This window comes from Camellia sinensis, chromosome 1, assembly GCF_055761805.1.
Source record: "Camellia sinensis isolate YWXY chromosome 1, ASM5576180v1, whole genome shotgun sequence".
In the NCBI taxonomy this organism is placed as follows: domain Eukaryota; kingdom Viridiplantae; phylum Streptophyta; class Magnoliopsida; order Ericales; family Theaceae; genus Camellia; species Camellia sinensis.
In genome coordinates, this window is record NC_138961.1 from 143,875,541 (window position 1) to 143,894,931 (window position 19,391).

General features: G+C 41.2%; 1 protein-coding gene across 1 annotated transcript; it reads right to left on the bottom strand.

Annotated features, from left to right (window-relative positions):
• Window positions 1-13,910: 13,910 nt before the first annotated feature.
• On the bottom strand, window positions 13,911-16,600 carry LOC114322703 (norbelladine synthase). Its single transcript, XM_028270075.2, has 2 exons — window positions 16,304-16,600; window positions 13,911-14,446 (listed from the first exon to the last, which is right to left on the bottom strand). The coding sequence occupies exons 1-2, from the start codon at window positions 16,581-16,583 to the stop codon at window positions 14,148-14,150; spliced, it is 579 nt and encodes a 192-aa protein (XP_028125876.2). The 5' UTR covers window positions 16,584-16,600; the 3' UTR covers window positions 13,911-14,147.
• Between the last annotated feature and the right edge of the window lie 2,791 nt (window positions 16,601-19,391).

Sequence of the window (19,391 nt, forward strand, 5' to 3'; positions counted from 1 at the left end):
CTATCCCTGCCGATGTCCAACTGAGGCTAGCTGGAGATAACGACTCCATCATGCCCACAGATGATTTGATGCCCTTTCCCATTGTAGCTTCCACTAAGTGCGGACTCCGGTTCCCACTCAATATCCTTTTTCGTGAGATTCTTCACTATTATAAGTTGAAACCCCATGCAACTGGCAATCAATTCCTACTGAGTGATCAATGGCATCATAGCCTTAGCTAAACAGGAAAATGCTAGGATCACCCTACCCGATATCCAGTATTGCTATACCATGTGTGCCCTTAATTTGAAAGAAAAATGCTACATTTATTACCTTAAGCCGAGGTCTACCGAATTTAAAATCGTAGCCGACCTCCCAGACTCCAACAAGGGGGCTGGAGATGACTATCTCATTACCTCAGGAAATTGGGAGTTTGCTCCAGACGAGGACATCCATCTCTACCCTCTTCCTCGATCAGTTTTTGAGGGCAAGGGTAAAAGCCCAGTATTCAGCTTTGCCTGTTTTCTTTCAAAGTCTTAGATACTTTGTCTGTTAATGACGTCTATTCTTTTTGCAGCTGTTCGTAAGCCATTGAAAAATTTTCGCCAATCCTTTGTTCCCAGCAAGGATTTGAAGAAACTTCTAGACTTGCCAGTTCATAAAAGGAAAGCGCCTATGCTTCTTAATTTTATTCCATCATATAAGTCAACTTTGCCCGACGTTCCCAAAAGGAAGAAGAAAAGCCTTTCTCCACCCTTTACTACAACTCCATTGACTGCATCCACATCACGAACAGATCAAGGATCAACATCCGATCTAGTTGATCAGCCATCAACTTCAGCTCCATAACTGGTCCCAATATCAAAACGAAAACGTCAGCGATGACTCGTCCTTACTACCGAGATGGGCCGCTCAAAACCAGTTGCAAAAGACCTCTTAGCCAGCATTCCATCATCTGTTGATGATCAACCAGCACAAACCCAACCTTCACCGAAGCCGAAAAGAATAAAGAAGGCTCAACCAAAGGCTAAGATAGCTCAGGTTGAATTTGAAGACACCTTGCCGATCTCAAAGTTAGCTGAGAGTGATAAATCTCAGCCTTCTGCTGGGAAAAGGCACTCTGAGTCTCAACCACCAGAATCCCAAAACCCAAAAAAGCCAAGGTCTTCCTCTGCAACAACCTTGGGATCAAAAAAACTGATGCCCCCTGGGCCCCCTCAATTACTCTAGAGGACAAGCCTGTTATGGCAAGTGACAGTGCCGAGGATATTAACGTCGGCGTTGCGCTCAGCACTGCTCTGCTGTTACCAGGCAATTTGGAGCGAAACTCCCAGTACAGCGAGTATGAGAATTACGCTCTAATGCTTCAGCATTCCGTTCAGGTAGATGTCTTCTATTTGGTAATTTTCTTCTTTCTTTTTATTTCGTACTTTGAATATTCTCTAATACCTCTGTTTTCTTTCAGGCCATCCAGCATGCCCACTCTTTTTCAATGCAGTCCTTTGAGAATTGGGAGAGGCTTGTTGAGATGAAGAGGGAGTTCTCTTCCCTCCAAAAAACCAACAAAGGTCTTCAATTAAAGATGAAAAAACTGGAGGACCAAGCCAAGGCTGCAATCAAAGCTCAGACCAATGCCGAAGAGAAGGCTGAGGCTGCTGAGGCTATCAGGAAAGTGGCTGAGTCTCAGAAGAGAGAAGCCGAAGAAAGAATGGTTCAAGCCAAAAATGAGCTTCAGGAGGCACTGGCCACCATAGAAGCCGAAATAAAAGATGCCGACGAGAAGGCGTATGCCCAAGGCATGGCCGACGTCACAGATGCCTACGAACAGCAGGTGAAGGAGGCATGCAACAAGGGTTTCACCCTTGGTTGGATGTCCCTTTTAAAGAAACTTAATGTCCCAAAGGACTCACCATTGAGGAAAGCTGATGCCATTCCTCTTCCATTCCCTCCAGCTCAACCTCCAAGTCAAGACGTCGGCTAGTCTGAGTCTGAGGATGGTGATGAGGAAGAGGATGAGGCGTTGGTAAGAAAATCCAAAGATGTTGCCAAGTCCCCTCTTCAAAATGAGCAAGTCCTAGACTTGACTCAGGATGAAGAAGACGATGAGGTTAAAAAAGATGCTGCTGATGAGAAGGAATCAGCCGATGCCATCCTTGCTGATAAAAACCTTGAAGACACTTTTGCAGAAATTGACGCCGAGGTCGTGGCGGATAAGGCTGCTGAGATGTCTTCTTAACAATCATCTGATCTTCAAATTCAACCAACTGGTGGAGAGGAGTCTTAGCTTCGTGTTTTTCTTTTTCTTAATTGTATTTTGTTTCTTCCTTATCTTTTGGAACAATATAAGCCTTTTGTATAGCCAATGTGCCCTTTTCTTGATGAATGCTAATGCAACTTTTCTTTTCTAAGTGCTTGTACTCTTGTCTTCTCTTCATTGCTTCTGCATGATTCTATACTTAGAATATTCTGCATGTCTTTCACACATTTTTCCTTCTTTGTACAATCTTCTCGGGGTGACACACCTCGGATAGACAAACTTCTTGTAAACTTTTATCACGTGTTGAACATCATACTGCTTTAACTTAACTTGTAAATTGTCCACAAATGTCAACAAGTGTTAAGCATTACTTCAACTTGTAAATTGCTACAAATTTTAACAAGTAAAGATAAACAATAATCTCAGCTTAACTTTAACTTGTAAATTGTTACAAATTTCAATAAGCGTTAAGCATTACTTCGGTTTAACTTCAACTTGTAAATTGCTACAAATTTCAACAAGTGAAGATAAAGAATAATCTTGGCTTAACTTCAACTTGTAAATTGCTACAAATTTCAACAAGCGTTAAGCATTACTTCGGTTTAACTTCAACTTGTAAATTGCTACAAATTTCAACAAGTGAAAATAAAGAATAATCTCGGCTTAACTTCAACTTGTAAATTGCTACAAATTTTAACAAGCGTTAAGCATTACTTCGGTTTAACTTCAACTTGTAAATTACTACAAGTGAAGATAAACAATAATCTCGGCTTAACTTTAACTTGTAAATTGCTACAAATTTCAACAAGCGTTAAGCATTACTTCGGTTTAACTTCAACTTGTAAATTGTTACAAATTTTAACAAGTGAAGATAAACAGTAATCTCGACTTAACTTCAACTTGTAAATTGCTACAAATTTTAACAAGTGAAGATAAACAATAATCTCCGCTTAACTTCAACTTGTAAATTGCTACAAATTTTAACAAGTGAAGATAAACAATAATCTCGGCTTAACTTCAACTTGTAAATTGCTACAAATTTCAACAAGTAAAGATATACAATTTTGTCTTCTCTCTGCCCCCAATGTGAACCTGAGTTCCACTTGGGTTTTCATTATTTAGAAACAACATTATGCGTCTTTTATCAATTCACAAGTCTTGGAGAATTCTGCTAAGATTTTATTGATAACGTCGGCAAAAAATAACAAGGAACATCTAATGATAGAAAAATTTTAAATTACAAGTGTTCCAGGGTCTTGGCAATGCTTTGCCCTCATTGTCTTCAAGCCGGTATGCTCCATTGCCCAATACCGAAGTGATTCTGTAGGGTCCTTCCCAGTTTGGGCCAAGCTTGCCCTCTCTGGGATCCTTCTTGTGGCCAACAACTTTTTTTAGGACTAGGTCACCGACCTGGAAATCCCTTGGATTGACCTTCTTATTGTAAGCTCTAGCAAGCTACTGCTGGTATGTTGCGAGCTGAATTGCAGCTTTCTCCATTCTTTCTTCTAAGAGATCCAGATCTCGGGCTAGAAGTATATCATTAGTCCCATTTTCTACTCCCTAGGTTCTGATCCCTAGGATGCCGATCTCCAGTGGGATGACTGCTTCTGTGCTGTAAGCCATGGCAAAGGGTGTTTCCCCTGTTGATCTTCTTGGCGTAGTCCGATATGCCCAGAGTACATTGGGCAACTCATCTACCCACTTTCCTTTTGCTGCCTGCAGCCTCTTCTTTATCTCATCCAAAATTACTTTGTTGGATGCTTCTGCTTGCCCATTACTTTGGGAAAAACTTGGTGTTAAAAAGTAATTCTTTATCTTGAATTTCGCACAGAAGTTCTTGATGAGTTTGCTGTCAAACTGGGTTCCGTTGTCGGCAACTATTGCTCTTGGAATGCCAAATTGTAGACACCCCATTTTTGACCGTCCTCAAGACTTGGACGTCACCGTTTGAACACTCGGTGATCATCCTTGTTCGTGTTCGTCTTGAGTTCCCGGAGGTCTCGGCTACGCGCCCTGCCTCAGGATCTCTCGACTCGACTGTTTTGTGTCTGGTTTTGCACCAAACACTTGTTGTTTTGCTTCTGAGGATGGGAAATAGCTTGTAGGCCATCCCCACACCTCACCGGCCATGGCCTGAGGCCACCGGCCTTGTTTCCTTGCCACCGGCCATTGGTGATGGCCGGTCGGCACTATTGATGGTCGGTCGACATTGTGTTTGGTCGGCCGGCCACTGTTTCTGATCAATCGGCCACTTTTCCTAGCCAAGCCCTTTTCTTGAGGGAGCTTGAACCTTTTGACCCTTTTCTTAGCTTCTCCAAGAAGCTTGACCCTCTTTTAGCTTCTCCAAGAAGCTTGATCATTTTTTTAGCTTCTCCAAGAAGCTTGAACCTTTTGACCCTTTTCTTAGCTTCTCCAAGAAGCTTGACCCTTTTTAGCTTCTCCAAGAAGCTTGACCCTTTTTTTTAGCTTCTTGAAGAAGCTTGAACCTCTTGACCCCTTTGCCTAGCTTCTCCAAGAAGCTTGGCCCTTTTGCTCCAAGCTTCTAAGAGAAGCTTGGCCTTTTTGGTCAAAGCTTCTAAGAGAAGCTTTGCCCCCTTGGTTTCTCTATATAAGGAGAGCCTCTCCTTCCATTTTAGGGGTTAGAAAAATCTGATATATATCACTCCCTCTCTATATCTCCCTCTCTCTCTACATTTGTGTTGGTTAGAGGGTCCAAAAGGGTCTAGTTTTTGGCCATTTGAACTACAACTCTTGGCCTAACACCTCCATCATCAACCTAAGGAGCTTGGAGGCCATTTTCAGAGGCTAAGGGACTGTTTTTTGGGACCAAGGGGCTGCTGTCCCCTTTTGGCTACAAAGGTAATCCCTTTTCCCTCTTTATTCCCCGTTTTTGCACACACTTTTAGCCTATCTTGCTTGCTGTTTTGAGCTTCGTGTATAACATAAAAAAGTTCTTTTTTCTTGTGTTTAAGATACTTCATTAAGGTCACTTTTGTGTTTGGGGTCGTTTACCCCCTCTTAGGCCTTGTTTGGCCCCATTTTGTGCTATTTTTGGTGAGTTTCGGGACCACCTTGTTTGGGCCTCCTCACCACTGAAATCTTGAGGGATTTCAGTGGTGAGGATGGTGGTTTAAGGTCCTAAGAAGGAAAGGGCCATCCCCTCTCCTTGTTGTCTTCAAAAAATGCCATTTTAGCCTCATGTGTGAGCACCATTTTTAAGTTCATGTTGGCCATGTCTTAAGTGTTATTTGTGCTTATTTTGCCATGATATAGCACTATTTTTAATTGGTTTAGACACACCATGCTTGCTTTGCATACTTGTCTTGTAATGCCATAAATTGCTTTAATATGTGCCTAGCATTTAGACTACTATGCTCACTTGTTTTGGCTTAGCTTTGTGAAGCTTTTGTGCATGTTTTAGTGTGCTTGAGATCTGTTTTGGGTCATTCGGGTCATCCATGCTTTGCTTTGTATAGCTACCATGTAATCCCCCTTGGCTTGCCTTGAGTTTTAGACCATTGTTGCATGCTTGGCTTGTCTTGTTTACTTGGTTTTGCACCTTCTATAACATGATTTCAGAGCTTTCTATGCGTGCCATGTATCCATGTTTATTCTCTTTTAAGTGTGCTTAAAAGTTGCTCTTTAGTGCCTAAGTGTTGAACCTTATGTGCATGCATGCTTGTATGTGTTTTGGCCCTCATTTCCATGGCATTTGGCCACTGATTTGGGCCTATTTGAGAGCTGACCATTTTGGTTTAAGACCATTCCCACATGTCGTTGCATGCTCATCCGTCTTGCATGCTTGTTAGTTTGCATAACTTGCATGCTTGCATGTTTACATTGTTTGTTCACATGCTCATGTTGCACACTTAGCTCACATGCCTAGGTTGCATTACATTAGCTTTGTGAAGCTTTTGTGCATGTTTTAGTGTGCTTGAGATCTGTTTTGGGTCATTCGGGTCATCCATGCTTTGCTTTGTATAGCTACCATGTAATCCCCCTTGGCTTGCCTTGAGTTTTAGACCATTGTTGCATGCTTGGCTTGTCTTGTTTACTTGGTTTTGCACCTTCTATAACATGATTTCAGAGCTTTCTATGCGTGCCATGTATCCATGTTTATTCTCTTTTAAGTGTGCTTAAAAGTTGCTCTTTAGTGCCTAAGTGTTGAACCTTATGTGCATGCATGCTTGTATGTGTTTTGGCCCTCATTTCCATGGCATTTGGCCACTGATTTGGGCCTATTTGAGAGCTGACCATTTTGGTTTAAGACCATTCCCACATGTCGTTGCATGCTCATCCGTCTTGCATGCTTGTTAGTTTGCATAACTTGCATGCTTGCATGTTTACATTGTTTGTTCACATGCTCATGTTGCACACTTAGCTCACATGCCTAGGTTGCATTACATTAGCATGCATCTCTTGCCTCATGAATTGATTATGATGGAGGTTAGGGCCCATTGTTTGTTTTGTGCATTTCATTCCATATTGAAGTTGCACACTTGGCTTTTGGGCCATCACGCATTGAAATGCGCGATTGGTGGTCCGAGAGTCGAGGGCCATGCTCCCTTGAGTCCCTTGCATGATAGGGAGTGTGGTTGGTGCATACATTTGCTTGAAATACATTGCCATGCCTTGTCTGCCCTCTGCTGCTGTCAAACAGGTTTCAGCAGGAAGAATTGGCCGGCCGGCAGTGTTTGGTGTCGACCGGCAAAACAGGTTTGGCCGAGAGCACAATGTTTAGCCGATGACCATTCTAAATGGCCGGTGATGATCTCACTCAGCCGGTAGTGTCCCACAACACTCAAAGAAGCAACCTTGGAAGTTGTGCAATTTTCAGAGAAGCAGAACAGTCAAAGCAGAGGCAAACTTGTGCATGGCAGTGACTTTCCGAGCGGAGCCGAGCGCGCATTGCATCGGGCCCTCTTCCCGAGGCCGTTTATTGCTTTCATTAGATTAGTTAATTTGTTAATTAATTAATTGGTCTGTAATAATTAATTAGCTTGTAGGTTAATTAATTTGTATTATTCTTTTGGTCCCTCCGAGCGAGGGTGAATTTGTAATAAGTGTGGGTGCGTGTGTGCATGTCTTTCAACCCCCACTTCTTTCTCCCTTTTACTTACCTGCTTTTGATGGTTAGTATTAGGACATGTTTACTTTAGCATACCTTATGCTATGCATGCGTGCATCATTCATCAGTATTGCATGCACCAGGCTCGGCGCATCATACTAACTGCATAAGTATTTCAAATCTAACTTGAATACATGCTACTTGTCCATTTTCACATGTCATTTATAGACTAGCCGAGCCTACTCTAGTGACATTCCGCATGTGTTGCATTAGCCATCTTAACATGAACTAGGATCATGCATGTGATTACTAACTGGTTTCTGTTTTGGCTTGGAGTACTAGGTGAGCTTTTATGCTTTAGCATGCCGCATGCGTGTGAGTGTTGCCATAATTGCATGATTACCATGAGACTAGCTGCTTATGTGATATAACTGTTTGAATGCCTGTGGGTGAAGGTTGGATTGTTTGAGTTGGAAAAACTCGTTGAAATTCGTATTTTAAGCCTACTTACGAGTAGTAAACCATTTTCAAAACAAACGTGCAATGTTTTGTTCCAATTTAGGCGACTTGGTCTATACTTGTTTGCTGTGCGCACAACATAGTAATTCTAGGCTAATAACCGGAATAAGACCACATAATGCTTTCAAAACAAGATATCACGGTTAGTAGAGGCCGATCTTTGATCGGGCGAGAGGGGATGCTCATAGCTGACCTTCCCCAATCGTACCCAAGTTCCCGAGCCGAGGCAACTTTGGTGATGACGGACACGTGGCCTTTGGCACCGAGTCAGGGTTTCCTAAATTCCCCAAAATAAAATATTTAGATGGCGACTCTGTGTCTGGCAAAGCAGTCCATGTTTGGCATTTCTTTCAAAAAAATCTATTTTCTCAAAATGATTTGCTAGATTTGGACTCTTTGGTTCAGATTAAGAACTGTGACACAAATCGAGTCCGAACTGTAGCGAGGGCCCACACGGGCGCGTCTACACAAATCTGGTGACAATGTTTCTCCATATGAAGTTCTTGACGTCCACATCTCGAATTTTGGCAAGAGGTTCTGCTTCTATCCACTTCGTGAAGTAATCTGTTGCTACCAGCAAGTACTTCCTTTGCCCAGTTGCTTGGGGCAACTGCCCAACGAGATCCATGCCCTATTGGGCAAATGGCCATGGACTGGATACATAGTTCAGGTCAGCAGCTGGCTGGTGTATCAAATGTGCAAACCTTTGGCATTGTTCACACTTCTTCACGTAGGCTTCTGCATATCCCTAGGTAATGGCCCTGTGAGCTAGTGATCTGCCCCCAGTATGGCTTCCACAGATCCCTTCATGAATTTCATATAGAAAATCTTCAACCTGTAAAAGGTGTACGCACCTTAAAAGGGGTCCAATGAAGGACCTTCTGTAGAGATGTCTGTCTGCTGTCAGATTGAATCTTGCCGACTTCAATCTGACCTTGTGTGCTTCCTTATGTTCTCCTGGCAGCTTTCCCTCTTTTAGGAATGCAACAATTGCATCCATCCAGCTTGGTCCTAAGTCCACACACATTGCTTCTTGTTCTGTGATCGGTGGTTCTATGCTCGGGCCTGACAAATAGTCAATCATTATTGTCCTTATTTTTCCAGTTTGTATTGAACTTGCCAAGTTGGCCAATGCGTCGGTGTGGCTGTTATCATCTCGGCTAACTTGAAGAAGTCGGCAGTTGTGAAACAAGGCTGCCAGCCTGATGACTTCCTTTGCGTATGCCGACATCCTCTCATCTCGGGTTGCAAACTCTCCTGTTGTCTGATTTACTATAAGTTGTGAATCACAAAAAATTATTACCTCATCTGCTTCTGCTGCCACTGCTAGCTTTAGTCTTGCAATCAATGATTCGTATTCTGCCTCATTGTTGGAGGCCTTGAACCCTAATCGAATAGACTGTTCCAATATCTCCCCATCAGGAGATATTAACACTACTCCTGCCCCCGCTCCTTGCCGGTTTGAGCTCCCATCGACAAACAGACGAAAGGAGTCGTCGATGTATATGCTGCAGGGTCTGAGTTTTTCCTTTCCTTGTTCTTTTGCCTTTGGCTGGGCTTCTCCTTGTTTGCTTGGACATCGATCATCTTGGCTCAACGGAGCCAGATGTTCGATGGATTCTGACGTGAATTCGGCCAAAACTTAGCCCTTAATTGCTGTTCTCGGCCTTAACTCCAGGTCGTACTGGCCCAAGGCCACTACCCATCTTGCTATTCTTCCAGTTAAGTCTCCTTGTTGTATCAAGGACTTCAGTGGGTGCTCTGTTAACACTATAATCTTGTGCGCTTGAAAGCAATGGTTCAGCTTCTTTGAAGCCATTACTAAGGCCAGCATTAGTTTCTCTAGTGGTAGGTACCTTGTTTCTGCATCGGCCAAGGTTTTGCTTACGTAATAAACAGTCTTTTGCTCCCCCTTTTCCTCACGGATTAGCACTGCACTTACTGCGTGTTCTGAAACTGCCAAATACAAAAACAGTTCTTCTCCAGGTTCAGGTGTTGGGAGGACTAGAGCCGTGGTCAGATACCTCTTTAGGTCGGCCAAAACGGCCTCACATTCCTCAGTCCATAGGAAGTCCGTGGCCTTCTTCACCAGGTTGAAGAAAGGTTTACATTTGTCTGAGCTTTTGCTGATGAATCTGTTTAGGGCTGCGGCCCTTCTAGTTAGCATCTGCACCTGTTTTGCCGACGTTGGGCTCTTCAGCTCTAGGATGGCCTTGATCTGATCTGGGCTGGCCTCAATGCCCTTTCTTGTTACCAGGTACCCCCAAAACTTACCTGATCCAACTCCAAACGCGCACTTCGATGCGTTGAGTCAGAGCCGGTATGTTTTGAATATATCAAAGACCTCCTTTAGGTCGGCAAGATGACCCTTAGGTTCCTTGGTCTTCACGACCATGTCATCGATGTAGACCTCTACTGTTTGGCCAATCAGGTGTTTGAACATCTTGGTTACCAACCTTTGGTAAGTTGCTCCTGCGTTTTTCAACCCAAAAGGCATTACCTTGTAACAATACAGCCCTTTCGGGGTGATAAACTCTATCTTCTCCTCATCTGGGGGTACATGGCTATCTGGTGGTATCCCCTGTAAGCATCCAGGAAGCTCATCCTTCCATGTCCAGATGTGGCGTCTACCAACTGGTCAATCTTGGGTAGAGAATAGCTGTTTTTGGGACAAGCTTTGTTCAGGCTTGTAAAATCTATGCATACCCTCCATTTACCATTCTTTTTCTTTACTACCACAATGTTTGATAGCTATGTCGGATAATTGACTTCTCTGATGGCCTTGGCCTCTAGAAGTCTGTTTACTTCCTCCTCCACTGCTTCGACGTGCATCAACGTCGGTCTTCTGGCTCGTTGTATTATTGGTTTGGCTGTCCTGTCAACATTCAATTTGTGGCATGTGACCTCGAGGTCAATGCCAGACATTTCATAAGGCGTCCAAGCGAACACCTCTATGTTTGCTCTCAGAAAAGTTTCCAGTTGTATTTCTTCTTCTTCAGCTAAGCCCGAGCCGACAAAAAAGAAGCGTTCTTCATCATCTTCCTGGACAAGGACTTTCTTTAGTGCTTCTTCACTCTTCTCGGCTGGCTCCTTGTCGACATCCTCTAGGACCTTTATGTCCTCGTCTTCAATCTCTGCCTTCTCCGGTTCTCGAATGTTGCAGGTGGATTTCATTGCTTCCATGGAGCAATTCTTTGCCTGCAGTTGATCTCCTCTAACTTCTTTAATCCCATGCTCTGTTGGGAACCGTAGTAGTTGATGCAACGTTGAGGGAACTGCCCCCATTGCATGCAACCATGGCCTTTCCAAGATGATGTTGTATGGCGAGGGCATGTCAATCACCATGAATTCTGTCATGATCTTCTTAGTGCCGGGTTGTACTTCCAAGCTTGTTGCGCCCAGTGGCCACATCGGCGTTCCATTGAAGCCGACCATCGGGCCATTAGATTGCTTCAAGTCATCAGGATGAAGGCCCAGCTCCTTGTAACATCTAACATACATGATGTCGCAAGAGCTGCCTTGATCAATCAGGATGCGTTTGACTTGGCACTCCCCAACCTGGAGGGATACTACCAAGGCATCATTATGTGGATGTTGGACCATCTCCAGGTCGGCTTCTGTAAAGGCTATCGTCAGTCTCTGGCATTCTTCAGGCTGAGGTCTTTTATGTCCGACTTGGTTAACGTGCTATAGGTGTTTTACCTTTTGGGTCTCCCCTCGTATGTCGTTTTCATTCACCTTTGAGTGAATTACATTAACCACTCGTGGTCCTCCTGGCTGTGGTTGCTGTGCTGGGGAAGGAGGAGCTACTGGTGCTTGAGGCAATCTTGCCTATTCTTCCTTTGTCCTGGCCTCATCGACAAGGTCCCTCAGATGGCCTTACCTCACCAAGTCTTCTAAGTGTGCTTTTAGGGCTCTGCAGCCCTGAGTTGGGTGCCCTTCTTCATTATGGTAAGCACAACGCCTACCGATGTTTCTTCCCATAAATTTCCCTGGTGTTCTCGTCGGTGCTCTGAAATAGGGTTGGTTTCGTATTTGATCCAGGACTTTGTGGACCGGGATTCGGAACACGGTCGTCATTGCCTTTTTAGCCCTCAATTTCATTTCTTGTTTGATCGATCCATTGTTACCTCGGCTTCGCTTCGGTGAGCCGTTTCCTTTCTCGTGTTTTGTCTCTTTGTTTCCCAACGTATCCTCCTCGGCTCTGGCGTACTTCTCGATTCTCGCCATGAGTTTTTCCATGCTTTTTGGCAATGTCTTTGCCAAAGACTTCCGTAGTGGGCAGTCATCTTTCAGGCCGTTCTTGAAAGACACGACCGCCACCTCTTGGTTGCATTCGGGTATTCGATTGAACACCTCGTAGTACCTTTTTGCGTAGGCCCTAAGGCCTTCATCCTTTGTGATTTTTAAATCCATCAGTGCGTCGACCCTCAAGGGCTGTAGTTTGTTCGTCACAAACCAGGCCACAAACATCTCGACCAGGCCTTCTCAAGTCTTTACGCTTCCCTTCGGTAGTTTATGGAACCAATCTGATGTAATCTCCCGGAAGGATGAGGGGAATACTTTGCAGAGCAACGGCTCGTTCCTACTATATAATGCCATTGAATTCAGGTATAGTCCAACGTGAAAGTTGAGATCTGACTTACCATCATATATTTGGAACCGCGGCATACTGAATCTCTTTGGTGCTTCAAATTTGTCTAGTTCCACCGAGAATGGTGTCCTCGGTTTAACCGGGGAAGTTACCTCGACTTCAGCATTCTGTTGCTTCCTCTTGAGGTAATCTCTCAAGTCTTCTTTATTCCTCCCTGGAGCTCGACTATCTTTGGACTTCAATCTTTTTGGCACACTACTTTCGGCCTCGTGGTGGGCCCGTTTTGATCTTTCTCCATGGGTTGTGTCAAAGCAGAGCGCCTGCCCTTGAACATGCCGATGTTCTTTGGGCTCTGGGTCCTTTGTGTGATACGGGACTCCTCTCGTCTCGGCTTCTCTCGTCTGACTTCCCTGGAAGGTCGGTGAGAGTGCCTTCTGCTTCTGGTGTGCTGAGGAATTTCGGGGATTGTTTTCCTTCCTCCCTTCTGGGTATTAATTGCTGGAATCGGCGTGTCGTGCAGTGGGTACGGTGGCTCCATGACATTGTTTTGCATCATGAAGTTGACGACCGACTGCAGGTCTGCCAACTTGTTTGCTAATTCTTTTACTTCTTCATCCCTCCGCAGGCACCTATCCCTCCATACCTGGAGGTTATCTTCGTTATAGTACTTGCATTGGTCTGTCTTCTTTGAAGTTTCGCCCTCCTGGCTGACGTCTTTCTCTCCGTGGCCCTGGTCACGAGTTTCTGCATTGTGGTTGTCTCCTTCGATATCAAGGTCGATAGGTCTGCCACTCCCAGCAGGAGTGTCGTCCCCAACCTTTTCCTTCTGTCCGTTACTAGCCATCTATTCTTCTACTTTCCCACAGACGGCGCCAAATTGTGTGAGTGATTTTCTGGTCACACTGCCCGTTTAGTAATCAGCTAGAGAGCACCGGCAGAATAGATGGCTTCAGCTAACCTGTAACAGAAAGAGAAGGCTCCGGCGGTGGTTCTTCCACCCGGGGGCACTCCGACGATCAAGTCAGTATATCTCTCAAAGATAATCAAGTGCTAAACTTACTGCTCAAAGCATAAAATTGCGTACCTTAGACCCACGGGGGTGCCTCTCTTTTATAGTTAACTCAATCCTAGTCCCACTAGAAGCCTGACTTCTATGGACTCCAATTTAGTACTTACTTTGGACTCCTCAAGAGATAAAGATAAACTCCCTAAGAGTTTTATCCTCATCTTGACTAAGTCTCCTCTTCATTCTAGGACTCTTGTCCCCTATCCGTTTATCTCAGATTCCGATATCTTCGGAGATAACCTCGGTAACGCTGAGATAACCTCGGCATAATGACCAGGACACGTGGCACCTCGGCTGACACATCGGCGTCACCTTACCACGTGTTGGTACTCAGAAAATATATCGCCACATCACTATGTGTGTTTTTTATTTGAACAACACAAATATCAAAAAAATAAAATAAAAAAAGAAGTCAAACCATGCTTAGAATTTTAATCTTGAAGACTCCCAACTGTCTGATGAAAACAGCATACAAGCACTTAAGAAATTACACAATATGATCAGCACTAGCCTCAGCTGTATTGATGTTTTCTTTCAATGTTTGATATGTACATTGAGTTTTCATCAATAAAGCTTTATTTTCGATGATTTAAAAAAAAACTGCCAGAGCATAGATTAGATTTGAAGAAATCAAAATGCTTGTGCAAACAGTCTTTAAATTTAATTAGGCATTTTTGTTGTTCTTGGTGAGAGAATTGGAGGCAGCTTCCATAAGCAACACGAATGGTTGGATGCTGATCATGGAGGGAGCCATGGCAGCAACTTCTTCCTTGGCATCATATTCAACTGTGGTTCTGGTGATGCAACTCTCCTCCCCTTTCTCTATGATTTCAAATCGAACACGATACAGAGTGAATCCTAAATCAAGATATCCTCCTTCGACCACCTCTGTTTCCTTCACTCTCTTTTCATCATCTACCTTTGTAAACTTCTCCTTGTATGATGACAAACCTCCCGGTGTCCCTAATAACCATTTCAATTTTTTAGTGTAAGCAACACAATTAATTTCATCGAAAAAGGGCTAATTATGCATGTGGTTGCCTCTGTAGTTTTAATTGTCTTAATTTTTTTTGTAATGTTATATATAATCTCACTTTGTAGCATGCATACGAGATCCACTCATTTATGTCTAGGAGTGAGAAAATAAGACAAAAAATAAAATTATATGTAATATTTTTCTTAATTGTTTTCGTTTTAATATTTCGACCGTGTCAATTAAATTCAATTAATAGGAGTAACATCTTCTAAGAAGCTGGATTGAATTTAAAGACCATATAGTTCATTGAAAATAAATGGATCAATTAGAAATGGGAAGCTCTATTCTCTTCATAAAATTTAAAATAAAAACGCAATGTCATTTTGTAATAAAAGAAAAGTTAGGGTAAACTACCAATAAGTCCTAATAGTTAAACTTAATTCCTATCAAGTCCAATTAAAAATAAGTCTTGGTAAAATTGTCGCTAAAAATAATTTTTTTGTGACAATTTTTTACATACGTCGTTAAAAATTGACAATTATTGACTTTTTTGTCATGATTTTTATAAATTGTCGCTAAAACTTACAATTAGTGACTTTTTTTATGACAAATTTTTTTCATAGGGCCTATTAGATAATAAGTCTACTTATTAGGACCTACACGCAAATACTCCAAAAAGTTATAGAGCAATGTTAGGAATTCTAAAAAAAATAACTACAATTTTTATACAATATTCATATGGACCATATCAATGTGGGTATTGTGTAAAATTTTTCAAAATGTTTTTAATTATATTTGTAAAATTTCACTAAGTGAAATTTCTCTTAGTTCTGTGAGAAATTTCACTTTGCCAAAGAATCGTCAGAGATTTTTATTGTGTTAAGTCAATGAAATTTCATTTCGCCGGAAAATTGTTAGAGAATAAACTGATGGTGGTCACCGAAAAGTTGCAATCAGTTATTGGAGGTGGTTGTCGACAAACTGGAAATGGCGATCAAAGGTGACAATATTGGTCGGAGGTGGTGAAATAATAAAACTTGAATAAGGGTAATTTTTTTTCCAAAAAAAAAAAAAAAATCAATATCCTCAAACTAATAAATATATTTTAGTTGTCTTTAATCTAATAATACAAAATATTTTACAGGGAGCTAAATAAAAAAATTCCATTATGTTTTACGTTGAAAAGTTTACATTAAGCCACATTATATATGAACTTTTTAACTATTTGTATGTCAAAATTTATAAAATTGGACACCGATATCTCAATCATTTTGAGAATAGTGGATCAACTACTTGTTCATTGATTTTAGTTAATTTTTAAAGAATTGTTATTAACTAAATCTTAATTAATATACACTGCAAAAATTCAAGTATAAAATTGATGCAATTAAAATTACAACGATCAAATTAACAAACAAAAAGAAATAAAATTACAAACACCACCACTATAATTAACCCAACTAAATAAATGATATATGTATAGATAGATATAGAGAGGGGGAGTTACTCAACATTCGAGTAGAGAAAAAAATTTACAAACATATGGGATATAAAGTAATTATGTGATGAAGTGCAAATGAAAAACATCCCTCTATGTTTGAGTTCCGATTCAAACCATTAATACACCATCACTAAAAACAGTACTAATTACGTGACAGTGTAAGAAAAAAAAAAAAAAACAAAAGCCAAACCATCACATGAGTATAAGGTCCACATCTCGCCACGTCATCAGTGGTCTGTTTAATGGTAGACAGCATTTTTGCTCTATGTTTATGTTTTTTTTTTTTTTTTTTTTTTTTTTTTTTTTTTGTTACACTGTTGAGTAATTCTCCATATAGATATACCTGGTGGGAATACGAGGTTGAGAATGGTACCAACACCACCGTCACCTTGTACGATCTCAATTTTTTCGAGAACATTAGGGAGCACCTGTTCGACGAGCTTGGCAAGTTGTAGGGTGCCGTACAGTTCCCATGCTTTGCTTGCCGACACTTTCACTTCCATCTCCTCTGATACTCTTCCCAACATTTTTCTTCTTCTTTCTTCTTCTTGCTGCTGCTGATCTTGATACATATATAGATATTTCTTGTTATATATATACACATAAACACAATGATCATACATATATAGGAGAGGGGGCTTGAGAAGATTATTAACAATAATATAAAGAAAAATGTTTGGGGGCCCTAATTCTGTGGCTCAAATGTGGCTCAAATGGCCAAAACGACGTCGTTTTGGCCATTTTGATGTTGTTTTGTACTCAAAACGACGTCGTTTTGGCCATTTGAGCCACATTTGAGCCACAAAATTTGGGCCCTCTACCATTGCTCTAATATAAAATACGAATTATTTTTTGTGCATCCGCATCCTTTTAAATTTTTGACAAATGAGTCATTTTATTAATAAATTATCAAATTAATTGACAATTTTTAATAAGGGGGATTTCCTTCTGTTACTGGTTCGGACTAGATAGGGGTGTTTCGGCCCGTGGCGTCTATCACAAGCTATATTTTAATAATTCAAATTGTTCATTTGTCAGCTTGTTCATGTATTTTATCCAAAAAAAAAGAAAAGAAAATTAGATTGATCTAATTGATCGATCTAATTTTTTTTTACATATGAAATATACGAAAAACTCAACAAACTAAATGATTGAAATTATCAAAATGAAACTTATGAAAAGTCCCACCGACTCAAAGAGCCCTATCCAGTCCAAAACAATTATCGGAGATATCCTCTCAATAATATTAGATATATATTTTAATTAGTAATTTAAGTAATTTTATTGTTATATAAGAGATTAGTTAAGAATTGTTTTTTTTATTTTATTAAATATAAAATTTCAACATAAAAATATTTATAAATTTTAAAATGTAATTTATATTTTAATGTATTTGTAAAATATACCCATAACAATATTTTTCACTATGATACATGAGACGAGGACAAAGTTATGAAGCCTTGAATATTGGGAAGATTGGGCTGAATAGATTCCTTTCAGTTTTTTGTTTTTGTTTTTGTTTTTGGGAACTAAGCTGAATAGATTCCTCTGATCCATTGCATCCGGCCGGCAGACGGCTGACCAGTCATAGTGGGCTAAACAAATGAGTTTATTCCTCACTCGGTCTAATTTGTTTTTTCCATATAAAAAACAAACGAGATTTTAAAAATAATATATATATTTTAATATAAAAAATATTTTTATATTTTTATTTTCCTTGTTGAATAAAAAATTCGACGAACATAGTACCACACTAGAAACATTTTGCAAATTTTTATTTAACTAACTAATTAATTTAAAAGCATTTAAGTTAGAGATCCATTTATAAAAATTTTCAGTCAATAAATTTAATTTAAAATTTTTTAGTTAAAATGATATTATCCGTTCAAAATGATACTTCTCGTATAAAAGAAATATTTATTTGTTCAAAATTTACCTATCGTCCAAATATCACTTATTTGTACATATCTTACTTATCTGTCTAACTATCTATTTAAATGTCACATATATATACACGTATCACTTACCTGTCTTCACTATTGTCGGCTACCATTGATTTTTCAAAGCCTATCTTTATCACCAAAAAAATTAAACATAGACCAAATAGCATATGGCCCCATAAAAATAAATTTTTCATCAATTAACACTTAATTTAATTAATTGAATAAGGGACAATTACAAAAAAAAATAAAAATAAATTAGGATTTGAATCTTGTAACAAAATCAATCCTAAATTTTTAATTTTGTTAATTTAAACCTTAATCTTTTTATTTTTTTTTCAATTTAAACCATTCGAAACCATTCGCTTATTTTTGTTAGGACAAACCAATAAAAAAAGTATTTTAGTTATTACACTCAATATAGATATACATAAAATATATCTAAAATATCTATTTTTATTGAGTTTAATAATTAAAATACTTATTTATTTATTTATTTATTTATTTATTTTTTAAGGCTTGATTTGGTTTGGTTTGATTTGGGTTTGTGTGTATGTAATTTTCCGATTATTGAATTTGGAAGAGGGAGGTTTTCTGTGTGTTTGGTAACGTTTACGCTTTCAGTTTATATTTACAAAAATTTTATAAACTGGTTCTTGTTTATTTTTAGAAAAACATAAACTACAAACGCGTTTGATAATTGACAAAAATGTTTAAAAAAAATTTAAAATATAAAAAAGAGTGAGAAATGGCGAGTGGTGGCAAGTGGCGGCGGAAGACGGTGGTGGAAAGTGGTGACGGTGGGTGGTGGGTATGGTGGTGGTGGTGGTGGTGGTGGGTGGGTCGGTGGGTGGGTGATGGTGGTGGGTGGTAGTGAGTGGGTGGTGGTGGTGGTGGTGGTGGCGGGTGGTGGGTGGTGGTGGCAGGTGGGTGGTGGTGGCGGGTGGTGGTGGTGAGTGGATGGGTGATGGTGGCGGGTGGTGGGTGGTAGCAAGTTGGTGGTGGTGGCAAGTGGGTGGCGAATGGCGGGTGGTGGTAGGTGGTGGTGATGGTGGGTGGGTGGGTGACGGTGGCGGGTGGTGGGTGGTAACGAGTGGGTGGTGGTGGTGATGGTGGCGGGTGGTGAACGGTGGTGGCAGGTGGGTGGCGGGGCGGGCGGTGGTGGGTGGTGATGGTGGGTGGGTGGGTGACGGTGGCGATTGGTGGTGGTGGTGGTGTTGGTGGGTGGGTAGGTAACAGTGGCGGGTGGTAGGTGGTAACAAGTGGGTGGTGGTGGCAGGTGGGTAGCGGGTGGGTGGTGGGTGATGGTGGTGGTGGTAGTGGTGGTGGTGGTGGTGGTGGTGGTGGTGGGTGATGGATGGCTGGTGGTGGCAGGTGAGTGGTGGTGGCAGGTGGTGGATGGTGGTGGTGGCTGGTGGGTGGTGAGTGGTGGTGACGGGCGGTGGATGGTAGTGGCGAGTGGTGGGTGGTGGCGGATGGATGGCAGGTGGG

What these genes read in the sequence shown, in the direction of transcription:
- LOC114322703 (XM_028270075.2), bottom strand. Translation starts at nt 16,583, where the DNA reads ATGTATGATCATTGTGTTTATGTGTATATATATAACAAGAAATATCTA. An exon ending in CAACCTCGTATTCCCACCAG is followed by an intron (nt 14,447 to 16,303) that starts GTATATCTATAT and finishes AATGGTTATTAG; the next exon opens with GGACACCGGGAGGTTTGTCA.